At 44.4% G+C, this 27,323-nt stretch overlaps 2 protein-coding genes across 2 annotated transcripts; one reads left to right on the top strand and one right to left on the bottom strand.

Annotated features, from left to right (window-relative positions):
• Positions 1–3,996: 3,996 nt before the first annotated feature.
• Positions 3,997–18,899, bottom strand: NUF2 (NUF2 component of NDC80 kinetochore complex; the record flags this gene model as incomplete). Its single annotated transcript, XM_082002923.1, has 13 exons — positions 3,997–4,146; positions 5,662–5,797; positions 7,620–7,795; positions 8,604–8,744; positions 9,733–9,870; positions 10,644–10,706; positions 11,665–11,761; positions 13,597–13,670; positions 14,272–14,369; positions 15,262–15,323; positions 16,017–16,093; positions 17,575–17,649; positions 18,777–18,899. The coding sequence occupies 13 exons, from the start codon at positions 18,897–18,899 to the stop codon at positions 3,997–3,999; spliced, it is 1,410 nt and encodes a 469-aa protein (XP_081859049.1).
• A 1,002-nt stretch (positions 18,900–19,901) lies between these two features.
• On the top strand, positions 19,902–23,925 carry LRRC52 (leucine rich repeat containing 52; the record flags this gene model as incomplete). Its single annotated transcript, XM_082002734.1, has 2 exons — positions 19,902–20,526; positions 23,681–23,925. 2 exons carry the CDS (start codon positions 19,902–19,904, stop codon positions 23,923–23,925), a joined length of 870 nt encoding a protein of 289 aa, XP_081858860.1.
• Positions 23,926–27,323: the final 3,398 nt, after the last annotated feature.

Genomic DNA, 27,323 nt, shown 5'->3' with positions numbered 1-27,323 from the left:
TGAGGAGGAAGGAGTGGCAGAGACAGCGTGTGATGAACTGACCACAACCCCCATTCCCTGTCCCCCTTCACCGCTCAGGGGAAGGAAGTAGAGAAATCAGGAGCGAAGCTGAGCCTGGGAAGAAGGGAGAGGTGAGGGGAAGGAGTTTTAAGATTTGGTTTTATTTCTCATTAACCTACTCTGATTTGATTGGTAAGAAATTAATTTAATTTTCCCTAAGTCAAGTCTGTTTTGCCCACGATGTTAACTGGTGAGAGATCTCTCCCTGTCCTTATCTCAACCCACAAGCTTCTCCTTATACTTTCTCCCCCTTGCCCAGCTGAGAAGGGGAGTGAGAGCTGCTTTGGTGGGCACCTGGCATCCAGCCAGCATCAAACCCACCACATTCATATTACTCTTTAAACTTAATATCTAGCTGCAAATATACTGATGCATGCATTTCTGTACTAATAAAGATTTTACCCTGAAATAATCCACGTGTTGGATTACTGGTATAGGCTGTAATCATGAACACCACTGTTATCAATGTGGGCTTTTTGTGGGTTTTATTTGTTTTAAAAACTCCTTAAAAATATCATTTGACCCAGACACTACAGGCAGTATACACACAGCTAGGCTAGAAACCAGGTCAAGGTATGGTGCTCAGCCTTAAAGAGCAGAAAAACCCTGCAGTACAGCCAACCAACGTCGCACTAGCAAGTGGAAGGGGCAGCACAAAGGAGAGAAGACTGGAATTCCCTAAGGCAATACTGAAACACACATATTAGATCAGAGCCCTCCTCAACCTCTTGGAATGCTTTTCCCCTAGTCCTAAAAAAAAAAAAAAAAAGCACTCTCATTTACCATGTAAGCCGTAAGCCTATATTGGTGGGAAACAAGAGCTGTCAAGGAATCTGAGATTCACATGCATTCAAGACGAGCGAGACGCTAATACCGAGAGGATCATTTATGCCTGTCTAAGGGAAGAGCATACAGAGCTGAGAATAACCTTTTCAAAAGTCTGTAATAAGGCTGTTATTTTCAAGGACCGGCTTCTTCATTGCTTACAGAATATTGTTAGTAACTAAACACCTTTGAAACAAGTGAGACCAAGAAAGTCTTGCAGCCCAAGCAGTACAACGCAAATTTGCTACAAGCTTTATGTAGTATATGAAATACTGAAGTACATGCAAAAAAAAAATTCAAACACACATTTAAACAGTGTATAGCAGCTACTGACATTCAATTATTCTCACAGGTAGACCACAGGAAAGGCTGTGAACATCTCATTCCAACAAGTCTAGCCTGGCTATTCTCTTCTATCAGCTTCATGATAGCTGTCCATCTACAATTCACTTATTTTACACCAGTGTCTCAAAATAAAGGAGTTTTACAGTTCTGTTTGATTTAGGTCTTGGCAGAGGGCTCTAGGCATTTAGACAGAAGTACTAACAAACAACAAAAAAAAACCCAATCAAAAACCACAAGCCACCAAACAAGAAAATTTTGAATAATGCCCTCTTGAGGGCCCTAGCAAAGCCATCCTCCCTTCACTGCTATTCAGGGCACACTAAATTTTCCCCCATTGCCTTGCCACATGGTTCAAGATTAGCAGAAGTTCTTGAAAAGCAGCAGTAGACTCACACCCAGGAATCAATTATCTCTAGATAAAATATAGTTCTGGTTATGTTTTATTTCTAGGTATTTTAGGTACAAACAAGTAGACAGGCCACTCTGAAGGCACAGGAGCATATTAGAAATGTGTAAACCTGTCCCTGGAAATCAGAAGTTTTATTTCTTCATGAATTGCAGCCTTTTATTTTACCCAACAGCTGGTGTTGCAAAACCCAAGAGCAGGAACCAGAATCTAGCATTTTCTTTGTCCTGCAAATTCCTAATCACTGGGCTACACAAGTATGATCTCTCTAGCCTAAGAATCTTGATCATTCCATGCAGTTTCCTGAAGGACAGTAAGCTTATCCCATCAAAATAATTTGCTGGCTGGAGTAATCCTTTGCAGTATCTATTTGAATCTTTTGAGAATCTGTTTCCCTGAGAGCTGTTGGAACATCCACGCTGTTGGAACATCCACACTGTGGAACACAACATCCAACCAGTTGTTATGAGAAAGCGAGTATTACTGTTGTATTTCTAGAATATCATCAACATGAATTTGCTTTGAATATCTATAGCATCACCAAAAACACAGAGATAAGCCACACCTCAAAATCCACAGAGAAGTTAAAAGAAGGAACACTTTGCTTCCTGTATCTTGTCAAGCTGGGATATAGGCTAGACTGACATGACAAGAAGGAATATATCAAGAAAGCTCAAAGAAAACTCTACACAACTTGCCATATGTCTTCAAGAATTTTGTAGTATTTTAAGTCTGGAAATACCTAAAAATTATCACACAGCTTTTCACAGACATCAAGATCATTAGAAAAGAACTGCCAATGAGAAGCAACATCTTCCCTTATAGATAGTACCTGTGTCACACTAGACTGTTATGGCAAAGGGAGTTGAGTGCTCCGGCACATGGAGAACATAATGCTTTAACACACAGCACAAAAAGTTTCATTAGAAAACTCACTTTCAAAAGCACAATACCCAAAACATGACTAATTATTCCACATGTGGCCTAGTGCATGAAATCCATAAAGAATTTTTCTGTCCCTCGCATGTACTTAACATCTTTAGCCCTTGGAAAAGAGCGGCTACCTTAGCAGTTCGACTTTCAATAGTCTCTAGACCAGATGCTGCTGCTCAACACTGTACCACTGTTGGATAAAGAGTACACTCACTTAAAAACACAAACTTGTTTACACACACACACACCCCCCATCACACAGACTATGTTTGGTGGAAATGTGAAAACTGTATGAGAAGCTTTGTACTGGGTTAAGAATTGCAGATTAACATGACTTGCATTGAAGTGTCTCACATGCTACAATATAAGAAAAAAAAAAAATCAAAGCAAAACATTAGAAGGGTCTGATGCCTCAGTAAGAGCTTTAGAAGCAATGATCACCTGCTGTCCCTAACTGACTTGCTAGCACCTCTAGCTAATAAGAGAAGTTGAAGAATTAAACAAAGCCAGAAAGATATTACCTATACAGGTGTCAATCCTCCTCCCTTCATTATATTAAAAAACAAACAAACAACTTGCAGTAGTACGCATACCTACAAATGTACAAACCAAAGCTTTTGAATTGGAATGTTATGCCAGGTCAGCTGGGACAGTGGGGACAGAAAAGACATAGGAGAAATAGGGGGAAATATCCTTATATCAGCTATTTTAAAAATTAACATTTTATTTCTTGAAATAATTAAAAACACTACGGCAAACTGAGTGCCATCACAAGTTAAGGTACAAAATTATCCATGTATTTTTTTTTATAGGAGTAAGCACCCAAAACCAGACTTTCTAAACAAAAATGAGGGTTTAATACCCCACAGAGTAGAAACAATGAGTTCAAGCATCTAGAGGTACTGTGTTGTTAACAAAAATGATACTCTTGAGTGTTTACCGTCACCAATATTTGTGATGAGAGTAAGCTGGCATTTACATGGATGCTACTGCTCCATCAGGATTTAATCTTAATTGAATAATGGTAGTGGAAAATCAGATATTACTGACTTATCTTGAACAGTGTGTCCATTCAGGCCAGATCAAAGCACCAGGTCATCCCAGATCAAAGTTCACAGAATAGTTTCTACAAAAAGCAGGATTCTGTCTAAATGTCGAGCAATTTGGTGTTAGCAAGACTTGCATTATTACCACTAAAATCAGATGTTGACTGAAACAATACAGACAGGCTAAACCAAATGTTTTCTTATCCACATAAGTGAGCTCATGACATCAGGATCCATCCAGAAAGCTAAATGTGTTCTGACATGGTTTTTGAGAAAGCTGGCCTTTGCCTGGAATAATTATCCATCCCATACAAAGCACAAGCTCTTGAGTTCAGATATGAAAATAAACGTAATGAAAGTGGAATAGAAGTGAAGACAGGTCTAAGAACTGCTTCCAGGAGTCTGAACTCTAAGCAGTCCATTCTTCAGTTCAGCAATTTTATCTTCTCTTGAGGCTGCATAACTCTTTGCTGTGTTAATGAGAGAGTCATGATGTTTCTCCAACCCAGCCTTCAGATTTAGGTATATTTCCTAGAGAGAGGAGATAAGGGAGGGGTGGGGGGAGAAACATCAGCAAAGTTAAATCCTGAGGAAGCATAAACATTAAGTGACAGTGGTCTGGTGGTCTCAAGTGATTTCAAATGTACCTCACCCCAGGCTTAAGCAGCAGCATTCACAGAACACAGGAAAGTTACAAAACCTAGTAAGAGCAGCCACAAGCAAAATCTCAATATTATGATTCTGTTGTAAATCTAGTGGTCACAATGTTGTCCCAAATATGGGTTCTTCCACCCGGTGTGCAGAGAGCCGAAAATCACACAGAGCCGAGATATTTGCTTTTATTCCAAATCTGCACAGAGTTGGGTGCTAAGTGGTAGGTCCACAAAGCTAGCATGCCTCAGTTAACACACAGAAAATATTTATACACTTCAAGCAACACTTATCAGTATTTTTTACAAGTTGGCTCCGTTACCCTTGTTCCCCTTGGTTCTCACCAGCTTAAAGTCTCTCCACTTAAAGTCACAGCATCATCCTTTTTTTCTAGGCATGCTCAGTGGGGAAGGGGCTTTTGTGAGGAGGGGGCTTTTCCCACACAGGGGCAGGTTTCTATTATGCATATTATATGTTAATTAGGATAGTTCACTGAAGGTTGAGTAGTTGTGTTTCGTGATTATCTTGTTCCTTCCCTCAAGGTTGCACCTTGCTAACTGCTCACAGAGACTAAACAATACCCCCAGCTTAATTCCTTGCATGCCTTCAACAATAATACTAAGATGGTCAAAAAACCCCTCAGCACTAGCTCAGTATTCACACTACCACTGCCCCATTCTGTGTTAACCTGCCTCACCAAGGTCTCTGCTGCTGTGACTGCTACCATTGTCCTCCCAGCATGGACAGTACTTCAGTAACGAACAGATAGGATGAGACCCCATGGGCAGACTTCAATCCCCTACTCCCAACCCATCAGGGTTTCAGCCTCTTTCCAAAGATGAGCTAGACAGTCATCTTTCCAAAACCTAGGAAGAAAGGGTTTGTGACATGGCAGGTGGCCCTGTATTTGAGGGAGGCTGTTGAGAGGATTCCAGTAGTGCCCATCACTACGATATGATGTAAAGCTTTGCAGGTCATGTCCCAGAGGCCAAACAAAAAGAAAAAAAGAATTCAACTGCTTAGAGCTGCAAGTACCGTCATAAAAAAATGGACATCATGGAACTAACATCGTACCTGCTACAGGAACAGGTGGGAAGACAAGTTTAATTTCACTTCCCAAAATACTGGGCAATCAACAGCATTCCAGAGTCTTTTCCCTCAGGTCTGCAAAGCCCACGTGGGCCATATAGAGCCTGCAGAGATGAGCACAAGCCCTAGCACAAACCCAGTGGTACCACATGCAGGAAGTGCTCTCCTTCCCACTATCCACCCAAACCACCACCTTCACAGCCTACTCATTTTTAGGGCCAGTAAGTGTTCCTTTACCTACACAGCCCAAGTTAAAAATCAGGTTTGATAATAACAAACAGGATTCCTTTAGGAAAAACAACTCACCTTCGCTTTCATTTCTTCTTTTTCAGCATTCTCATTCAGCTGCTGAATTTTGAACCTTGTCTGTTGGATTTCCTTGTGAATGGCTGTCACTTTGTCATATACAGCACCCCTCTTCTCCTGAACTCTGTTACAATATCTAAAGGTAGGGAAAAAAAGTTAATACTGAGCTATTTGACTAATTCTAGATTAAACTTAGCCCCACCACAAGCAAAGCTTGCCGTTTACGAGCATGAAACTAGCTGCTTCTAGAAGCAATACTGTATAGTATTTACTTGGTTGGAAATTTGTCCAGTTCTTAAACTAGAACAACTTAGATACAAGAAGTGAAATTCAAAGTGGAGTTAGAAGATTATGTTGAAGATACTCAGTTGCTGTCAGTCAAGGCAACTCAAGAGACTCCAGTGGAGCCAACCCAACAGACATCTGGACCCTGCATCTTCCTGTCTTTGAGTAACACAGTAGAGATGTCAGGTGGAAAGCCCTGCCTAGAGGCCAGCCACTGGACCAGGTTAAAAGCAATATAGCTGCACTTGATGTTTCAGCTTAATTGAAAGTCACACATTTTCCTTAGCCCCAGATCCCCTCCCACTAAGTCAGAGCTCTAATCCCATACATCTCCGTATGTTATCTATAACTTCCAGTCCATCATTTCTCTGCATCCCAAATAAAGACCAAATATTTCCCCAGCTTCAGATAGCTCCAGCTGTGAGCCACCATGTAATCAGCAAAAGGTTAGTGTGGGAACAGGAGATCCACTCTGACTTCAAGTGCAAAAAACACCTAGCAGTTTATTCTAAGCATTTGTATAATAATTACAGTTGGAACTGTAGCAGCTGAAGAATGCCTGAAATCACTCATATTTAGCAAGAGCCTACTTACATCTTCCTACCTCAAAGGAACACTCAGGACACATTCTCTTATTCACCAGCAAAAACTCTTGTTTTCAAACCAAAGTTATCTCCCTTGCCCTCTTGCTTATCAAAGCATCTGATTTTATCACTCAAGGGAATTCAACACAAAAAAATAAATTTGCAGCAATTTTTAACATAAAGGAGCATCAGATTATATTATTTTCATTCTTCATTTGGAAGGAAAAAGTAGCTTTTAATTAATCTCCTTGAGCTGGTACAATACACTAAATAAGGAGCAAAGGAAGCCTGGGATCTTGCTGCCATTCTACACACCACACAAACCTTATCAGCACGACTAAATCTTAGTTGACTGTCTCAGCTATGAGGAAAAAAGCTCTTTTCCATCACAGTTAATTTACCCAGCCAATAATCTTCCATATTCCCTTTCCTACCCATGTACCAAAAAAATGTTATATAATAAGCTTTCTCTATAGCAGTTCAGCACTTCAAATCTCACAGTGAAGCCACGACCTCACAACACTGCAGTTTGTTGCTGCAGAAGTGACTGCTGTGCTGTAAACACTGCCTTGCAACTTGCCTTTAGCATATGGTAGGAAGGAAGATGGGCTAAGAAGCTTTGATCAAATGACACTTTTCCTTTTGTTTTAGAAGCATCATGTCAGGATAATAGTCCTCTGAGATATGAGCCCCATTTCCCCATGGGTCTTGAACATCTTTGATAATGAGCAAAAGTGGCAAGGGAAATTATGAAAAATTCATGAAAGGCAAATGGGGCTTTGTGGAAGTCTGATAAGTTGGAAAATTATCCCAATGTGACATTCTCTTTAAGAAGATAAAAGAATCAAGAATAAGCATTATAAATTAAATTAGTGCTCCAATAAAAGAATTGCTGTCAAGTCACATTGCAATTATTGATTTGAGACCCCAAGTCCCTGCCTGCAGCATTACTGGTCTTCATACAAAGCTATCCCACATCGCTCATTTTCTTCTTACTGCTAAGTTACATGTTTGTACAAGACGCAAACTTTGGTAGCACATAACGAAGACATAAAGTAGCATCAGGCAGAAATGTCAACTCATCCATACTCAAATACAGTGTGCTTATATTGCTCAACATCTTCACGCTTCTTTTTTATCCTTATTTCAGCTGTAGACAGCTTCTCATGTTTTGCAGTGACCAGTCTCTTTAAGGACATTTCATCTGTCTTCCCTTTTTTCAGCTCTATCTGAGCACTCTCAAGCTGGTCCTCCAGATTTCTGACCTAGAGTACATCAGAAATATTGAAATAAACTAACTGGGGGAAAAATAATCAAAACAGCATACCTGGTTAGTTTACTAAGATCAGAACTAGCTTCTTGCTTTTTCGAAGATCTGATTGCTAACTAATTCTCCCAGTTAAATCCCAGTCCCTTAGTTTTTATCCGATTTTAAATACACCCAAATGGACAAGACCCCATCACTTATAATGACTTTTTTCAGAAGTTAATACGAGTTCTGCTATAGCTGTTAGCCAAGAGTAATTTGAACACATGCTATCCAAATATCCCAAAAAGACTGCATACCATTTTTCAAATGCTCCTAACAATTGCATTCTCCCAAAAGTGAGTATCAAATAGCAAGGTATTGTAACAAACATTTTGTCAAGGAAAGGCTGGCTTAGTAATATTAATAAAGTTAAAGGCACTTAAGACATGACTCTTCTTGAAGTAGTATTTTTTTTTGCTCTTAGTTTCTGCTCTCTAGGCAGAAGAAACTGGATCTCACTTTTCTTCTTCCATCAGTTCCTACCAACATCCCCAAGACAGTTCAAACTATTTTAGGTCAGGTTTCTATGGCAACAAAGGCTTTGACTGTTAAAAGTGGTCAACAGTACATTAGCTAGTGGCATGCAGCAAAGCAGCAGCTACGTTTTACTGATGTGTTTAAGAATGAGATTTTGAAGGTATCAAAATTATCTCTTTTTGGGGAAGAGGAGAGATGGGAACTTTCAAAATACATTTACTGATGATCACCTATCTTGCTTAGGCATTAAGTTCTTCCTAACCAGATATAATCTGGATAATACAAACCTCTGATAATACACTGGCCAGTCTCTCCACATTTGCTCCCTGTCTTTCCATCTTCTTTTGGTATAACTGCACCTCCAGTTGGCATGATGGTAGAACCTCAACTAGGTCTCTATAACCTTCGTATTTCTCAATAACTTCTTGCTTTAAAGAAAAACGACTATTAATAAAACAGCTTTGGAGTTCAGCAGTTATTTTGTATAGTATTAATGCATATTGACTTCTGTACTCATTCTCTCGTTTGATATACAGTGGAATTAATATTTAGTAGCTACTGAAATGAGGTCTTCAGATTGTAAAAAAGCATTTATTTAGAAAGCACAGGAAAAGTGACATGCAAGTGCTTTACACTGAACTAACTGGCTTGTTACAAGAGTTTTCAGGACAGAAAAAAGCTATACAGTGAATAAATTCTGTACTGGTGGAACAAGTTATGTAAAGCATCACAAAAACAAATGCCTGGAGTTACAGCAATAAAGTTTACACCTTTGGAACAAAAATACCTAGGGAGACAAAGTTATGCAAGCTTCACTGATGTATGAGTAATCATGAACTACAGACATTTAAAAAACTGGACATTACTATTTTAAAAAAAGTAAACAAAAAGCTATGGACGGACCTCACTTTTCAGCATGCTGAGACAGACATCAATTCCAGAAACAATGAACGATAGCAGAGACATTACAAAACGTGTTCTAAATTCAAGTACATTTATAAGTGGCCAAAATATTGTTCTCTCCTGAGATCACACAGCCAGACAGGTACAGTATAGATTCAAGAGTTCCACACCTAGTTTCACAAATAAAGAGTTACTCATCGAGGACAAAGCAGCAGTGACTGTAATCCTCCTTTTGGGGGAAAAAAAAAAACCCCACAAAAAAACCCAAAACACATGCAACTCCTATCCCCAAAAACCACCAACACAAAAAGCCACCCCACAACCAACCTTCAGTTTTCTCTAAAATTGTGATTTCATTTCAGACTAACCACTGTTCTGTTAATTTTTGACTAGAAAGTGTTAAGTCATTCAAGAAGCAGTTGTAGATCACAGTTCATTAAAACAGTACAAAAAAAAGCCAATGCGCTTTTTTCTAATAGAATACCTCCTTGTGTGGACAGAGAAAAAACTCACCTTGGATTTCTTGAGTTTCTTAACAGTCTCTTTCATCAGTTCTTTGTAATTTTTCAGTTCCTCTGGACTCTCCACAATTTTTGATTTCAGCTGCTCTTGCTCTTCTTTCAAAGTAGCCATTGTTACTTTAAGCTCATTCTAGTTAACAAGACAAACACACTTTCAATATTAGCAATTAAGTGAACAAAGAGGAATTGTGAGGCACAATTTGCCAGGATCTTATGACTAGACAGGTTCTTTTCTCTGTTGTAAGTCATTCCTCATTAAGAAGTTTGCTTTAAAAATAAATTCCTCTAAACAGTATTAACATTCCCAATCAAAGCAGTTAACAGTCCATTTTGCTCCCTCAACATGCTTGCAGGGGTGCAATGCTAAATCACAAGAACAGCATTTAACTAGTACTCCACAAAAAGCCTGCCAGCTAATGTATATTACTAGCAGCTCTCTCCTTCAGAACCCCTCACCTAGGGCAACCCAGGCAGTCACTGCAGGGTTTCAGAGCCAGCTGTATCAACCTGGTAGGAGAGCAATCAGCTTCCTGTGCAACCTCTCAAAAACCTCCTGTTTTGTCCCCACCAGGTCAGTGGCTGCCTCATTAGCCATTCTATGCACCTAAGGTAAGCCCATAGCTTTTCAGAAGTCCAGATGTCTTGCCCTTTAACAGATCAGCCTCCTGAACATGGACAGACCTTTACATTACAGAAATGTATTTAAAGTTAACAACAAACAAGCTATTGTGGTAAAGCTTCCATAGGGAGAAAAAAAAAGCCAAATCAGTTTTTTAAAAAGCTAATAATCACCACCTGAGCGTTAAGTAGCTCCAAGAATAATTTGATTCTAGAAAGAGAGATGATCTGTTAGTTGATCTGAGATGCAAGCTACAGCCTACACTTACACAGAGGGGTACTTACCAGTTTTCGGGTACTCTCTGCAATATCTGACTTCTTTTGTGAAATCACTTCTTGCAAAGCTGTCTAAAAAATGCAACAAACTTTAAATAAGCATCTCTGCAACTGCCACCTCCTTTACCCTTCTGTCATAGATCTGTCTACAAGAGAAACCCCATTTATGGTATCTTCAGAGTGCCATAGCTAGCAGACAAAATTGAAGTCTAAGATTTAAGACAAGGAAGGAGAACATCGTCACAAAAGCCCCTAGGAGCACTAGGGATGCAGCCAGCAGTAGGTAACTAGGAACAGTGACAAGAGACAGACTAGCTCTATTCTTACTAACTCTGGCAGCGTTCTACACGCATGACCTTATTCCCCAAAGGCACTGTTATTGGGAAAAAACTAAGTTAATACAAGGTCCCCAATAATATAGAAGCCAAGTACATGGTTAATAATATTAATAGTAGAGACATGACTTAAAAAAAAAAAAAATCTGTGTGGGGGGTTTTTTTAAGTTTTTTTTTTCCTGAAACAGCTGAAAAGGTTACCTATGAGACCTGAAGGGCAAGTTGACATTGCTGGAAAATTACCCCTGCAATCAACCCTACCCTTTTTGCCAGGCGTTCCCTTGGGTGACCTTTCTTAGGCCTCATTTTTCAAATTCAGGTGGAAAACAAAGAAAAAATTCAACGAGGAAACATATACATCACACTTCTGAACAACAAACACAGGTACCTCCTAAGTCGTTGCAGTAATGCATTTCAAAAAGAGACACACACTTCTGTATTCCCCAAGACTGATTTCAAGTTTCCTTAGAGATTTCCTTCCTGATTTCAAATTTCACATTCCTTACAGTGAAATGAAGAGGTCGTGCTAGGGGCTAGACAAGACATTGTGTTGCAAAGACCTTTGTTTTAAGTCAGAAAAGTCCCCTTATTCTTTGCAGAAGTAGGGGGAGGGAAACAAAAATCAACAGGAATAAGGAATATCCATGATCAGAAGCCATAGCAGCATTTCAGAGAAATACATAACAAGAACATACTTGTTTCCGACGATAGTCTTGCCTTAGTAGTTGTTCCAGTTCCCGAATGTTATCTGTCAGTTGCTTGACCTCTGCTTGATGTTCAACTGGAACAGTGCTAAGCAAAAAATAAAGATATTGGACAGTTTGAACATCGTTATAGTAAGGTCAGAGTACTGTAGATGTAACAATCACTCTCTCCAAAGACTTTACAACCAGTAACTTTAATAATCAGGACAAGATAGTCTCAAATAAATACATTTTATTTTCCTTTGCTTGTAAGATTTTATAGTTGAAGAAGCATAATCTAAAGAGCTATTTTGGCAAGAAGTGGTACAAGCATAGCAGAGGACTAAGTTTAAAGAGCACATTAAGGAAAGCACAAAAGAAAAACACTTCTATCAATTTTTGTGGTGATTTTCATTTATGAAATTTGTGTAATATTACCTGCCACAGAAACAGCTTGATGAGGGTAGACCTATAGCTAGCTAGAGAACCTCCTGTCTAGCACATACCAAGAGCACCTATCAGAGAAAAAACTCTTTGTTTTGAAGGCTATCTTGGAAACTAGCCATCTCTTCATCCCATTATCCACAAGCAAAAACAAAACTTAATGGTGCAAAGACACAGGCAGTAGAACTAAATGGCCTGAAACAGATAATGGGGTAAACATGTCAAATAACCAAGGAAGACAACTTTACCCATCTATTAAGTTAAAGATGGGCTTCCTACAGCTATGCAAGGGAGAAAGACCTATCACTAAAAGTTAACTATAACAGCAAAAAGTTTCCCCATAGTCCCCAACATACAAAATACAGTATCATCTCAAAGCAACCATACACTCCCAAAGTCCCATTTTTATTTTCTGCCAGCAACATTTCTAGCCTAATGCTAGTAGAGCTACTTCTGTAACTCTGAGTGCAACCCAACAGGAACATATCTGTATTTTTCAGCTTAACCTCTCTGGGAAATAACCAGCAACAAAGTCAGATAAGGGCCAAAGGAGAAGTCAAATCTGCACAAATTAAAAGTTCTCACAGTAGTTATCAAACAATTCTATCAAATCACACAGATTGACTACTCAGTTCCTGTTCAGGCACCCCATATAGAATCACAGAATCGTTTAGGTTGGAAAGACCTTCAAGATCGAGTCCAACCCTTAATCTAGCACTGTTAAGTCCACCACTAAACCATGTCCTTAAGTGCCACGTCTACATGTCTTTTAAATACCTCCAGGGATGGTGACTCAACCACTTTCCCTGGGCAGCCTGTTCCAATGCCTGACAACCCTCTCGGTGATGAAATTTTTCCTAATATCCAATCTAAACCTCCCCAGCACAACTTGAGGCCGTTTCCTCTTGTCCTATCACCTTTTACTTGAGAGAAGAAACGAATACCCACCTCACTAGAAGAGCCTTTCAGGTAGCTGTAGGTCTCCCCTGTGCCTCCTTTTCTCCAGGCTAAGCCACCCCAGTTCCCCCAGCTGCTCCTCGTAAGACTTGTGCTCTAGACTCATCACCAGCTTTGTTGCCCTTTTTTGGGCACCCTCCAGCACCTCAACGTCCTTCTTGTAGTGATGGGCCCAAAACTGAACACAGTATTCGAGGTACAGCCTTACCAGCGCAAGTACAGGTGGACAATCACTTCCCTACTCCTGCTGGCCACACTAGTTCTGATACAAGCCAGGATGCTATTGACCTTCTTGGCCACCTGGGCACACTACCGGCTCATATTCAGCCAGCAGTCAACCAATACCCCCTGGGCAGCTTTCCCAAGCCTGTAGCATTGCATGGAGTTGTTATGACCCAAGTGCATGACCAAGCACTTAGCTTTGCTGAATCTCATGCAATTGGCTTCAGCCTATTGATCCAGCCTGTCCAGATCGTGTACACTGAACAGGAAAGTCAGCCAAATCAAGCAGTGCATCTAACAGTGCTTACTCCTCATACTCACTTCAGTTTCTCCAGCTTCATTGCTGCCTCCCGATTTGCAGTCTCCAGTTGTTGGTGTTTCTCCATAGCCGATTTCTGCAAATTAAATATTCAGAGATATTTTTTATTTTAGAGGAATATAGTCTCTCTCGGTGCTTCTATTAGAGCCCTGCTCATCATTATTTCACATGAGATGTACCATGTCTGAACTACTGAGATATCCAGAAGAGAAGCCACCTGCAATTCCAGCTTCAGCCCACTGACTATTATATCCACCTTTTCTCAAAACAATGTGAGGTATCAAACCTTCGCTAACCAGGCTAAACTATCAAATACGTTACTGGGAAAAAACTTCAGGTAATAGCCTAAGTAATAACTTGGTTACGGTCATACAGAAACCTTTACAATATTGACAAGCTCATTCACTCTTCTGAACTGACATGTTTCCTCAAGGGCTTTGCAAAGCTTTCTCTTAAACCATTCACAGGAGCTGTGTATGCTTATAACTTGTAATATAGTTGTGCAAGTTTTACATAATATTAAACTGGTACCTTCCTGTATTACTTGGCTACATGTAAGATTACAATGTGATGTTTAAAAATGCAGTTAAAAAAACACAACCTTTATGCTCCCAGTTCTAGGTTACCTACTTAAGTATGATTAATGTTATCTGGAGTAACATGGCACCCAGTCTTACGTAGTTCAGTTGTAACTCCAAGTAGACTTCACGTCGGAATTCTCTGAAATTTACAAAGTTGAGAATGCCGCTCAAGAAGCGAGCTGTCCTCTTTGTTTCTGAAATAGGAATTGCAAGCCATCACTATTCTGGTTTTCACATGTATTGCAATTGCATAGAAAAAGTTGGGCAAAACATAATTCAGAGAAAAGACAGAAATTACAAAACAACAGAATCCAAATTAGTTCTTCCCCTGCTCACCTTGCAAAGATTTCACAGACTACACAAAAACTAGCACCAAGCTCTGAACTTACAATGTCTTAGCAATTCTATGCAATTTAAATAAATTAAAATGGCACCTGGGAGAATGACTTAACATACAGCCTCCCATTAAAACAGATGTCAGCGAGAAAGTGTGTCAGTCTTCAACTACATCTCTGAAGATAGAACTTCACTATAACTATCAGGATAACTGAAGATAGCAGTTTGAACTGCAGGGACTTTTTGGTTCTATTCCAAGCAAACTTTGTGAAAGATTGTTCCAAAGGCCTTGAATGTCTTAGACAAGACGGAGAAAGAAGTGAAAGAGTTCTTAAAAATTGCCTTTTCCAAGTTGATTGTGTTGTACCAGAATCACCACAGCTGGGTATTGAAAAGGGTGAAGCAAAAATTCAATTGCTTCCTACATAGGCATCAGCATAAGAAATCCTATAGCATTCCAGAGTTGCCAGAATAATTTTCATGACCATCTATTCTTACACTATTTCCAGTATGTCACAGTCCACTCTCCAGACCAACAGTTCAACAGACTCATTCAAAACTCCCTTCAGTTATTTAACTGGATTAGCCTACGTAAGGAGGAGAACTGCTCATTAGAACCAGCTTGTCTAAGGGCCAACAAGTTCTCCATGCTAGATGCCCATCTGGCTATGCCAAATGAGAAAAAGCACATGGATATCAAGTGGCACTCACCACCCCAGGAAACAAAAGGATTACAATGCACTTGCTTACTTGGGTTTAAAACATCAGCAATTTGAAAGTCATTAATCCGGCACACTGGAAGTAAGCGCTCCCTGCAAGGAAAACAAAATACAACCTTACCTGCAGTGACCATTACTCAGTTTTTGTGCTATATCCATTATATATCCATGAGAGGATCTTGTCCTATCATCCCAGAGCATATGTAAGGCAAGCACATAACAACAGTAAGTCTCAGGAGAACACCACAGTAGGACTCCACACAGATCAGCATTAAAAATTTGTGAGATGCTGTAAGAATACAAAGATATCTATAGACAAAATACTTGTCTATAGAACAATTTTTCAGCTTAATTGGGGAACTCCTACACTTAACTGTTAGTCGGTTCTCCCCTTACAACTGAAATGAAGCTTAAAGTCTAACACCCACCTCATTCCAACAAAAATATCTACGTAGAATTCAGACAGCAAATTTACACAACAAGTACTTAAGATCCGTCTTCCAGATGTAATGATGACCCTCTAGCCATTCAAAGTATAGATCTGCGCTCCACCTTGGTGAGGCTGGATTATTTAGTTAAGACATTCATTTTGACAAGATAGCTGCCTGCTGAGAATTTTAGTCTATTAAACATTGCTGTGCCCTGTTCATCTGCAAATTTCACTTCGCTCAGAGCCAACAAGCAGTGAAACCACCATCAGCAAACAGGCATAAAGCCCCACTACTTGTAGTAAAGTGGACCTTTACAAGGAATAGCAACTGAACAGATGCAGCATCTTCTACTTACATGTGAATATACAAATTACAAACAGGTAGAAAGCCTTCAAATATCTGTGGATACATTATGTCAACGTTGACTGGCATCTAAAGAGTAAAGAGAGTCAATATGTAAGTAGAGACTACTTAAAAATATACAGGTTTGTTTCCACAAAAATAACACAAGTAGGCTAAACACACTGAGGATGGCCTCCCCATCCACAGGGAACACATGTTAGAGGCTGAAGAATGCCATCAAGTTACTCAGCAGACTATTTTAAGTGTCAACTTTGGCTGGTCAAAGTATGAAAAGACAATAACAACTAAAGCAGCAACATTACAAACCCTGGAACTCAGCCTATACCCTCTGCTTTAATTTGTTCAAAAGTGGTGAAGGACAGCCTCTGCATTACACATCTAATAACAAGAAGCTCTTTATTTAAACACCCTGAAATTTACACACTCAACTGTTTATGAAGAAGTCAGAAGGAAAAGGTAGTGGTACACTGTCACCTTTCCTGGTATTTTAAACCTCATAATACAGTAGTATCCCAGGTAATGTCATTGCCTGTGAAGAACTTGGTTATCTTGTGCACATATGATCTTCCCTTTCAGTTTATCCAAAAATGGCACAAGAAAGTACTATTTATTCTCACTTTCAGGAGTCAGTTCTTATCTAACAGAGACAGAAGATAAATTTAGTGTTAATGAACAAGGTATCAGTTAACCTCCAGCTGCACTTCTCCTTACTTTCCTCTCGGTTAATGGAGAAGTGCAGATGATGAAACATAAAAAGCAACATTTACTTTCCTTCTAGACCAGTCTAACATCTAAGCAGAGACCCTTCTCCAGCCATGGCCAAAGGCAGATGCCCAAGAAGACAGTATGTATTTTCAAGGCCAGAGATTGTGTCCCTTCATAAGCCTGTTCTAGCCCTCCTGGACCTTACAGATATTTCTGGCACCAGCAGCATCTCGAAGAAAAGAATTCATAGCTTAAGCACAGTAGGAGAGGGCTCTGCACAGAGCCTTGTCTTACAGCCTACAACGGTAGGTGAACTCCTCTTCATGCCCACTAGTTTCTATAGTGGAGGAAGGAGTCCCCTCTCCATGGAGGGAAAAGAAAGAAAAAAAAAAAAAAAAAAGAAACCCAAAGGCAGTACACCCACAAAACGACTATTTCTACAAGTATCTTGAGCTGAAGCCAACTTCCAGACTAGAAGCAATGATCAAAGCAACTTCTCAGATATAATCAGCAAGGCCTCAGCAACAGCCCACGGATGATGCTCCCCGGTTCATTTACCTCTAGTAGATGACCCATGCTGATGGCTGCACTTAGGCAGGAATGAGAGTGCAGTACTAAGTGAACAGACTATGTGCCTCCCTGAACACAAACGCAAATGCCCATGGTATATAGCATCTCACACACAAGTTTTCTGCAAAGGCAGAATTTCTAAGCTCCCATTCATGCAATTACAACATACAAAACTAAGCTACTTGTCATTTACTAGCAAGGAGATGAGGGAGATACTTCAACAATTAATGTTAAGTGACTTTTTTTTTTTCTTTCACCTGCCACTACAGACATACCATGTAGAAATGTTCCAGGCGGATTCCATATACCTTCTGCAGAATTCTCATGTAAATCATGTGTAAAACTTCAGGCTGCAAGAAGAAAGGACAGGAATCAGTATTCTACACAATTGGTTATTCACAGCTCCCAGAATAGGCCATAAAAGGAGTTCTGCCCTTAACACATGAAGACCAATCTCACTGAGCCATGAAGACTAACAAGTTTTACTTTCCAATAGTTTGCAGTTCAAGCATTACTAGCTCATAACACAATTATAAGAGACAGCAATCAGCTCAGGCAATTACAGCCCCAACTGCCATAGATATGCATTGTTTTTCATTACAGTGCTGCTCTCTGAGAAGTTTTCAAATCAAGTGACACAAAAAAAGGAAATCTAAAAAAGGTCACAGGAACTACAATCCCATAGCAAAGAGTGCCCTTCATCATGTTATTAAGAGAGGGGAAAAAGACACCTAGAAGCCAAGTCACTTAGAACACTAATCCACGATCACTTCAAACCAATTCTTCTTAAAAACAACCATCCCATCGTTCCCTAAACAAGCAGGGCCAGCCGCCTCCTTCAGCGGGCACAAGCACTTACATAGCAGGACAAGGAATCGCACTGACACATCAGTTCGAATTTTAAAGTCACTTTTCTTTTGTTGAGGTCACTGCAAGCCTGCACTAACATTAATGGTCAGACCGACACAAGACAAAAAGGGGGTGGAAGAGGGAGGGGTTGTTGCTTTTTACAGCATCGGTTTAAAAGCATTAGTCTATCAACTAAGCTGGTGGCACTATGCCAAATACTGGCTATTTTAACTAGTTCCCACAGAACTGAGAAAGACAGACCGTGTAATTTCACATTCGGCCGTTTATAAACCCGTCCCCTTCCTGGGGAGGCCAAGCTTCTCGCAAGCTGAGGAGAGGAGAAGCTCGAGGTTTAGCCCTGTAACTCCTATGAGACTGATCTGCCACATCGGAGAAACTAATGGCTTAGAAGGCGTTGCTGTACGCTAAAGACTATGCAAGCCGCGGGAGCCGTCACCCAAGAAACCAACCGACGTGCCAGAACACCTCTGGTGCTACGGCACGCAAAGGCCTTCCTCCAGGAAGGGCGGGAAGCTGCCTGAGCGCGGCGGGGCTCCGAGCGCGGCCCCCCCCGTCACTCCCGCCCCGCCAGCGCAGGCCGCGGCCTCCGCCAAACCCCCTTACGCACCTTGGGGTTACCGAACACGTCGCCCTTGACCAGGTTCCGGGCCTCGGCACCCGCCAAGACGTGGCCGCGGAGGTAGTTGATGATGTCGTCGGGGCTGTAGCGGGGAAAGGTCAACGCCTCCATCCCGGCGCCGAGCACCAGCCGCGCCACCAACCGCCGCCCGCAGCTTGAATCTGGCGGGCTCCTCTTCCCCCTCACGCGTGAGTCCGCCGATGGCCTATCCGTGACAGCGACGGGAGAAGAGGGGTGGGGCTTGATGAGGCTCCGCCCCGCCCCGACGCGCGGCGGCCGTTGGGCCGTTAGGGGCGGGGCCGCCTGAGGCGCTCGGCAGGGGAGGCGGCAGCGGGGAGAAGCAGGGGGAGCCATCACGGCTACCGCAGCCGAGGGAGCGGCGGCGGCCTCGTCCCTGTCGGGCTGCGGGGTGCTGCCTCGCAGCCGGGGGTGCTCCGCTGGGCTGTCAGCGCCGTGCCACCCCAGCAGACCGGCTTATCAGGGACAGGGCAGGTCCACCTGTGGAGAGGTGGGCAGGCGGGGGAACACCCTGAGAAGTCAGCAAAGGGAGCTGAGGCAGCTTTGGAAAGCCTGTCCTGGGTAAAAGTGCCTCTGGAAGAACCTCCTCAGCCACCTCCTCCTGCCTTCTGAAAGGAGACAAAGCCAGTCCACGCAGCATTGCACAGGGCGCTCTTGCTTAGCCAGCACAAGTGACCACTGCCTGGATTTTGACACCATTTGTGACAAAAATTCCACTGTTCACGCCCACCCTGCACAGTTTTGCTGCCCACAGCCAATGCACACATCCTCACACCTCCACCCAGCCTAGCGAGGTCATGGCACTGTCCCCAAAGCCAGGCAGCTTTTGCAAGCTGTTGACATCACAGAGGTGTCATCTGGCACTGAGTGCGACATGGAGACACTCCAGCCACCGTTCCGCACTTGCCGATGTAGAAACCGGGCTCGGTTTCCAGCCAGGCACTCAGCCAAGGAGTCAGGTGAGTCACAGACGCAAAGTGCTTCCCAACAGCCTTGCAGCCGGACACCTCCTCGGCATGGCTGTGACGGTAACGCAGCTTCCATAGGGCTGCTCGCAGTCCCCAAAGGGCTGAGCAGCCTTGAAGGTGTTAAACCATGTCTCCTTCAGGTAGACCGCAGCCCCTGAGCCTCATGTTTCTTTTGGGGATGGGGATGGCATTGGAGAGGATCAACTGCCCGAGCAGGTGTAGCTGTCAGTACTTGGAAGTGAACTGCACAGGGCAGCGGTTGGAAGAGTTCCCTGCGGCCATCCCACTGGACACCAGGCAGCTGATTCTCGCTGCAAACAATGTCTCATACCTGCCGGCAGTGGAATTGAGCTTCTTGGCTGATTTGGTCTATCTGGACTGCAGGAAGAACCTCTTGGGGGATGACCTGGATTTCACTTTCATTGGCGTGGCCAAGCTTGTCTATCTGGACCTCAGCTTCAACAACCTCACACAGGTTACCTTCAGCACCTTCTCACACCTCCTCAGCCTGGTGGTGCTGAAGATCTCAGACAATCCCAACCTTGTGGCCATAGAGAAGAATGCTTTCACCAACAACACCTGGCTGAGGCATCTGGATGTGAGCCGGACGGGCTTAACATTCCTGGACACCAGCACTGTCCGGGACCTGCCCAACCTGAGGTTTCTGGGGCTCAGTGACAACCTGTGGCACTGCAACTGTTCCTTTTTGGACTTCATCACCTGGATGACAGAAAGCAACGTTCATGTTCCAGGTGAGGGCTGTGTGCACAGGACCTCTCTCCTCCCTATGCCTGCAGATCTGTGTGGTATGGAGAGGGCCCTCTCTTCTCTTTCCCAAACTTCAGCTCATGGGGCTGTGCCACTGCATGTCATCTGTGGGTCCCATCTTCTGGTGTTACACACAACATGGATCAGAGGAGCTGGGTTACACATGCTCCACCCACAGAGACTCACACTTGCTCACATCCTCAGGACAGTCAGGGAAGTGTCTCCTGTAGCTAGGACATTGCTGCTGCTCTGAAATGCCTGGCTCCAGCCTCAGGAGGTGTCCCTGTGCCTGCAAGTCACAGCACCCCATGGCTGCAGTTCCAAGAACGAGGAGCCCAACATGGCTCTGGGGAGATGTGCTCTGGGAAAGCTGCTGCTTTGAATTTCCTGCCTTGTCTCCGTCTGCTCTGATCGTTTGGTGCTGCTGCAGTACCAGCATGTCTGTAACAATCAGTTAACCCCTCCCGCCCTGTGGAAATGCTTACCTGCCTCCATTCTGACCTGCCTGGGGCAACCTCTCCAGCCGTGAGCTCTCCACTGGTCGGTCAATGTCCCCTTAACCTCGAACAACTCCTGCTAGCCTGTTCCTGCACAATGCGCCTAGCAGGCAGACCTCGTTCGTGCACCTCTACAAGCAGTTCTGCTCAATGCTGAAAACAAAGCTGGGTTGAAAGCCAGGCAGTTCCTCTTCCGCTCTCATCTCTCACTGATGGGGCCTCTGGGAAAAGTTTGGGTAGTGTGGAAGCCAGCAAGAGTTTAGCTGCTGATTTCCATGGGGCTGTGATCACACCCTGCTCCCCACTGACCCGTTTCTGTACACAATGCCCTTTGCCTTAAGAGCATGGTAGCTGTTGTGCTAGGACAGATAAAAATTACAAATCTTGCAACCTCCAGCTGTTACAGTGCTCCTAGGCCTCAGAGCAGGTACATTTTACTGATCCTCTGTATCAGACTGTGACCCAATGCTCAGAAGTCAGCAAAAGACCTTTTGCTGTTCCCATGGCAGCTCTAGTTTGGGTCCTAGATAAAATTTGGTTGACAAAGTGAAGCAGAATGCAAGTTGTGCTCAGAAAAGTGTCTGTATCCTTATGGCTGGGAGACTACATATGTTCCCGCTTTTCCTCCAGCACCCCAGAGCAAATTGGATCCCTTTTATTTTCAGTTTTTCAATGTAAGAAATGTATGTGCCATGCAGGTGAGCACTGAGTCCCATGGGCTGCAGCAGCCCAGTGCAGCTTGCTTCTGAAAAAAAGTCATTTCTTGAAAACACGGCCTCCAAGACTTCTTTCTTTACATCATCTGGGATGACAAAATCAGCTGTTTCCCATCATATTGAGAGGTTCTGCAACTGGGCCATGGACACCGAATGTTCATGAGGCAGCATAATCACCAGTTACCTTTCCCAGAAAAACACAGGTCCCAAGGGCAAAGCTTTGTTCTGCAGCTGCAGCACATGAACTTGATTTTACAAACTGAAAAGGAACACAGCACAGCACATACTCATGAATAAAGTTTGGTCTTCAGTAATGCACCACACAATGGTGAGAGAGCGCTGCAAAAGAGGAATTGTTTGAGAAAGTCTGTCCATCAAATACGAAAGGGGCACAAAAGAGCCCAAGGGGAGACAAGGGAAGGACAAATGGAAGCTGGTGCTAGGACAGAACCGAATTAAGGACATCTCTGTGTCTTATTAGATGTAGTAAGCTCCTATAGACAGTAAAGTTATTTCCTTATGCGTGTTACAGGCAGTTATGGGACAGTGTAAATAAGTACTGTTCGTAGCAGTAAGGTTGGAGGTAACATACTGAATCCTGGAACAGGAGAATAAAGCTCATTGCAGGCAGTTTGAGAGGGTAGGGGTAGGAAGGGAAGAGGCAGCAAAGACTGGGGATTATGAGTATGGATCCCTGCACCATGCTCTGGAAAATGGGAAAGCCAAAGAAACCAGGGAGCCCACAGAGACTGCTCTACTTCCCTGCTCTCTTGGGCTTTGCTGTGTCCTGGCGAGCTGCTGTGGGCGAGTCCACAGGTGGCTGTGTGCCTCCCAGGACTGGGCTGCACAAAGCTTTCATGCTGCTGGTAAATTTACGTGGGCTGGACAGCTGGTATTACCAACAGCCACCTGCCTTCAGGCAGGAAAGGCAGCTCCCTCTTCATCGGGACTAGGCGGCCCTAAACCGAGGGTTGTGACAGGAGCTGATAGCTCCAGTGCAAAGGGATGTTGGGACAGAGCCCTGAAATCCGCTGCAAGCAGATCCCCATCCTGGCCTTTAAAAAGCTACTGCTGCTTCACAGCACACCTCTGCACCAGTGTTTTGTGCTCAGCTGGATCTCTCCAGTCTAGGTGCTGACACGAAGTTGCCCAGGTCTAGATGGATTTGGATCTAGATGGATATAATATAAATCCCCTGTAGCTTGTTCCTCTCCACTGCTCCCTTCCCCTCAGGCCCATCCATCCGGTGCACCAAGCAGTGACCAGCCTGTGTCTGGCACAGTAGAGTTCAAAAGCTGCAGGGGAAGGAGAGGGCCATGGCTGAGAGCACTCTGTGCTTCTACAGATGCCAAAAGGAGACGGTGCTTTTACCACGCTCAGCCTTCGAAAACTTCAGAGGGAAAAGCCAGCATCTGTTTTATCACCGTGCATATTGCAATATGACAGTCATTATTGCAATATGCAATAACAGTCGTTATTTCAATGGAACTGAATCATTGATGAATTTCCTCTTCCTCTCTCACAGAGCACCACCCCAGTTGTCAAATGCGCACAAGCCTCATTATTCCAGCATAATCTAGACTGTATCACTTCAGAAGGTGTTCAAGATTACAAAAACCAAACACTTTTATTAAAAGTGCTCAGTCCGCAGAGATGAACAGGGCAGGTACAGCAGTTTGCCACAGTGGCATAATCCAACAGGCAATATTTTCCTACAGAAGCAACACCACAGAAATCATGCTGGCAACCTGGCAATTGTGGTTTGGCAAGGGTTTGCCTGCCTGATTTTACCTAAGCCACAGAGGGAGAGGGGTGTGAAGTCTGTAGACATTTTTCAGGAGTTTAGCAAACTCCTCCACCACTTTTCTAGCATTAATGCTTAAGATACAGGCAAGAGTCTCTTGCTTCTGCTTGTCCCTCTGCAGATGCTGACAACATCACCTGCTATACCCCAGAAGGCCTGCGTGCCCTGAAAATCCCTGCAGTGGAGGCACAGCTCCACTTCAACTGCCTGACCCAGCTGTACAAGCAAGACTACATTTTTCTGTGTTTCATTGGCTTCTGCATATTCTTTGCCGGCACCATGGCAGCCTGGCTGGCTGGCATCTGCGCTGTCATCTATGAAGTCCACACTTCAAAGCAGGAGGAGAAGGAAGACACAGTCACTTAGGATCAGCTCTACAAATCCTTCTGAACGACCGTCGTGGGAACTGAAGGCAAGGCCCTTCCTGCCTGATGTCCCACATGGTGTCCCTATCTAGATGCTATTTTTTTTGTAGTGAAATAAAACTGCAAGAGAAGAAAAGTCTCTGTGCTCGTTTCACTCACTGTGCTACCTCCACATTTCTTCTTCCACTGGGACTCAGGACATGGGCAAAATATTCATTTGGGGTGGGGATATGAGGTGTGTGCACAGTGCCATGCATTTACACTCCCACTTTACCATGAGACCTCAGAAAAGGAGGGTCAGCATGGGGCCTGTCTTGTCACAGGGACAGGCTTGAAGAGGTACAACCCGGGATTCAGGAAAGGCCCCAGGACTCTGCCTGTCCGGGGAGAAAGCCAGAGGAGTTCACCAAGCCCTTGCTGTCCAGAAAGCCCAGGAGAGCTTATTGGGACCAGCCTAGATAGTTTACTGGAGCCCCAGGGAATCCAAGAACTTTCTGCTGTGGAAGGGCAGGTACATGAACAAAGAGATTAAAACCAGGACTTTTAGGATCCCAAGATCCCACTGGGTCTTGCTTTCTTCCCCATTACACTGGTGACAGGAAAAGACACCCAGTGGCCAGAACTCCAGTGGCTTATGAACATTTACAGAACTGGAGAGTCCAGCTCCAATTTTTTATGACATGTCCCTAAAACTGGAATTCTTTTGGATGTAAAAAATACTGCTTACATGTACACCAAGTATTCTTGGAAATGGCTTGTGTTTTGATGTCAAGGTCCCAGGGTTGCATATACAGACCAGAGTAAAGGGAGATGTAAGAAAAATCCTTTGTATCACTAATGCTGGTTATTGCCAAGAGAATTATCTGCTTACATGACCGAGTACAGCAACTCCACGTGTGAAACACTGGCTTCTTCGTCCAATTCTAGCAGCATCTGGTGCAATAAAAGGGAAAAGCAGGAGCAAGTGTTGTGTAAATTACCATACGTAGAGCCATTAGACTGTGAATCAAAGCTGAAATCTTTGTCTTAGGTGTAATCCGTAGGACAAAGATGGTTAGGAGGGGACATGGCGGCACGGTCTGCGACGGATATGTATGTGCTGGGGACGCGTCCGCTGAGCTACGGGGTAGGACGGACACCCCCCCCCCCAAACCCCGAGGCGTGCTGGAAGACACTGTCACGGCAAACCCCTCTCCAGAGCTACATCGATCCCCCTCAAAGCCATCTCTCAAAACACGGCCAGGTCCCCCACGAGGCCGACCTCCACCAGCCCGGCTCCTCACCGCCGGCAGCGTGGGGGCGGCCGCCGCGGGGCCCCTCCCGTGGGCGGTGCAGTGGGCAGCGCCGGCCCCGTATCCCGCAGCGTGCTGGGCCGCTCCGCTCCGCTCGGTGAGTGCGGGCCGGGGACCCCCCGGCGGGGACGCGGCGGGGGGGAGCGAATGCTTGCGGATTATCCTGCTAGACGGTAAAAAAATATAGCGAGTGCTGTGACCCTCCTCCCTGACTTCCCCTTCCCCCCGGCCCCGAGTGCAGCTCGGCATGTTCAGCTTGCTTAGGCAGAGCCTAACGCCGCAGGGCTGGCAGGGAGCTCCGCCGCTGGAGCTAAGCCTGCGCGCTTGCCTGGGAACGGCGGGGGGGACGGGACAAAAGTCTCTCCTGGCTTGCGAGAAGGTCTGAGCTTGTATCTGGCAGCCCAGGCGGAATCCAGTCTCCTCTCCATGAGGAGACTTCATCATCTTTGCTGACTCATAATAACTGTAGTGTTACAGCAAAGTTGGTAAGAACCCTTATTCTGGACTAAAAGCACCCCTGGGGAGCTCGTCTGCTACAGCTCCCAGTCTGTGCTGTGTCACGCTCCAGAATCGCTTGGTCCTGTGCCTCCGGCCTGAAATATTGCTGCATGGAAGATATGACTTCTGTCTCGTACACCGCGCCAGGGCTTGTCAGCAAAGTCCTTGCAGCTGCGGACAAAGGTTGCCGAAATGCAGAAGGCAGCAGAATCCGGAAACAGCCGCAAGGCATGCAGTCGGAGGGAGGCCGAAAGTCCTGTGGACTTTGAAGTGCTTTGTATAGCTCCGGATTACTAGAGCAAAGGCTCACAGTAGAGCTCAATGCTAGTAGCGTAAGAGTAGCAGCTTTATAATACACCTGGCTTAATGCTTTGCTGTGACTGAATCGTGCTTTTTACTGCTAAGATAAAATCCCGGATTATAATTTACCACTGTGAAGATAAAATGCCTGGTCCTTGCTGGCAGGTGGGGTTCTCCACCAACCTGGTAATTTGAAGGGGGAAATGTGACCATCAACCTGCTCTACCGGGTGGGAACGTGTTGTATTTTTGGTCTCTCCTCTGTCAGGCACTGCTAACCTCTATTACATGTGGGTGCAGCTGACGTTTCACAGTTACTTCAGGTTTTGAACTTTCTTACTGATAATTGTTTACCAAACTTCATGTGGACAAAGCGAGCTGGTGTCTTCACCTTGGTCCACCAATAATAATCCCTTTGCAAATGAGAAATAAAAGGCTCTGGTCCCTGGAGATCCCCTGTGAGGGGTGCTGGCGTAGGAAGGCTGTTTGCACCGGTTCTGTGATGTGGCCTGTTTTCCCCCACACTGACAGGTTGTGTTGGTGGGACGGTGCAGGAGACACCAAAACCTTGCTACATCGTGGAGGCACCAGATGGAGATTGGCATCAGCTGGGGTTCAGTTTGGAGAGGCTCTCGTCTGGGTGCCGGAGAGAGTGTGCACTGCATCATGCAGCGCCGTCTTGGGTCACGCGACAGAAAACATCTGAAGTTTGGGATTGCGCAAGAGAACCAGCGCCAGACGGTTGTGGGGAAGGGCCCTTGCGCTCGCTTGCAGCCGGGGAGGGTGCCTCAGCGCTGGGGGTCGAGCCCCTCACAGCAGTGCAGGCTGACGGCAGGCCTGGCAGATGGGGAGCAGGAGAGAGGGAGAAGCGCGTGACGCGGCCTTGCTGCGGGGCAGCGCAGTGGAGGGCGCTGGGTGCGCCTTCTGCTCCGCGCTTCCGTCTCGGGCCTGCGCGAGGAAGCGCGGAACCATTAAACGCAAACCACACAGGCCCGGGTGTCTCCTGGCTGGCAGACTCGCTTGTGCAGATGTTGGTAAACGCCAGCAGCTGCGTGTTGCTGGGGGCCATTCACTGACTTGTGACTCTGAGAGGGTTCCTTGAAGCTGTGGGGGTGAGAGTCACTCATCTGGCCAGTGCCTCTTTACCAAAAAGGTTTGGTTATTATTGCTGCTGTGGTGGTTTCCATTATTATTTTAGGTAAGGATGAGCTTCACGGTTCAAACTAACGATTCGCGTAGCCCAGCTCCTTTCAGCTCAGGGGATTTCTGAGCCAGTTTGTGTTTGTCTGTATTATAATTCCCAATTTACA

The sequence above is a fragment of the Phaethon aethereus genome, assembly GCF_964289735.1.
Source record: "Phaethon aethereus genome assembly, chromosome: 8".
Taxonomy (NCBI): Eukaryota; Metazoa; Chordata; class Aves; order Phaethontiformes; family Phaethontidae; genus Phaethon; species Phaethon aethereus.
The sequence above is the reverse complement of the archived record's forward strand: the minus strand, read 5'-3'. Positions and strand labels throughout refer to the sequence as shown.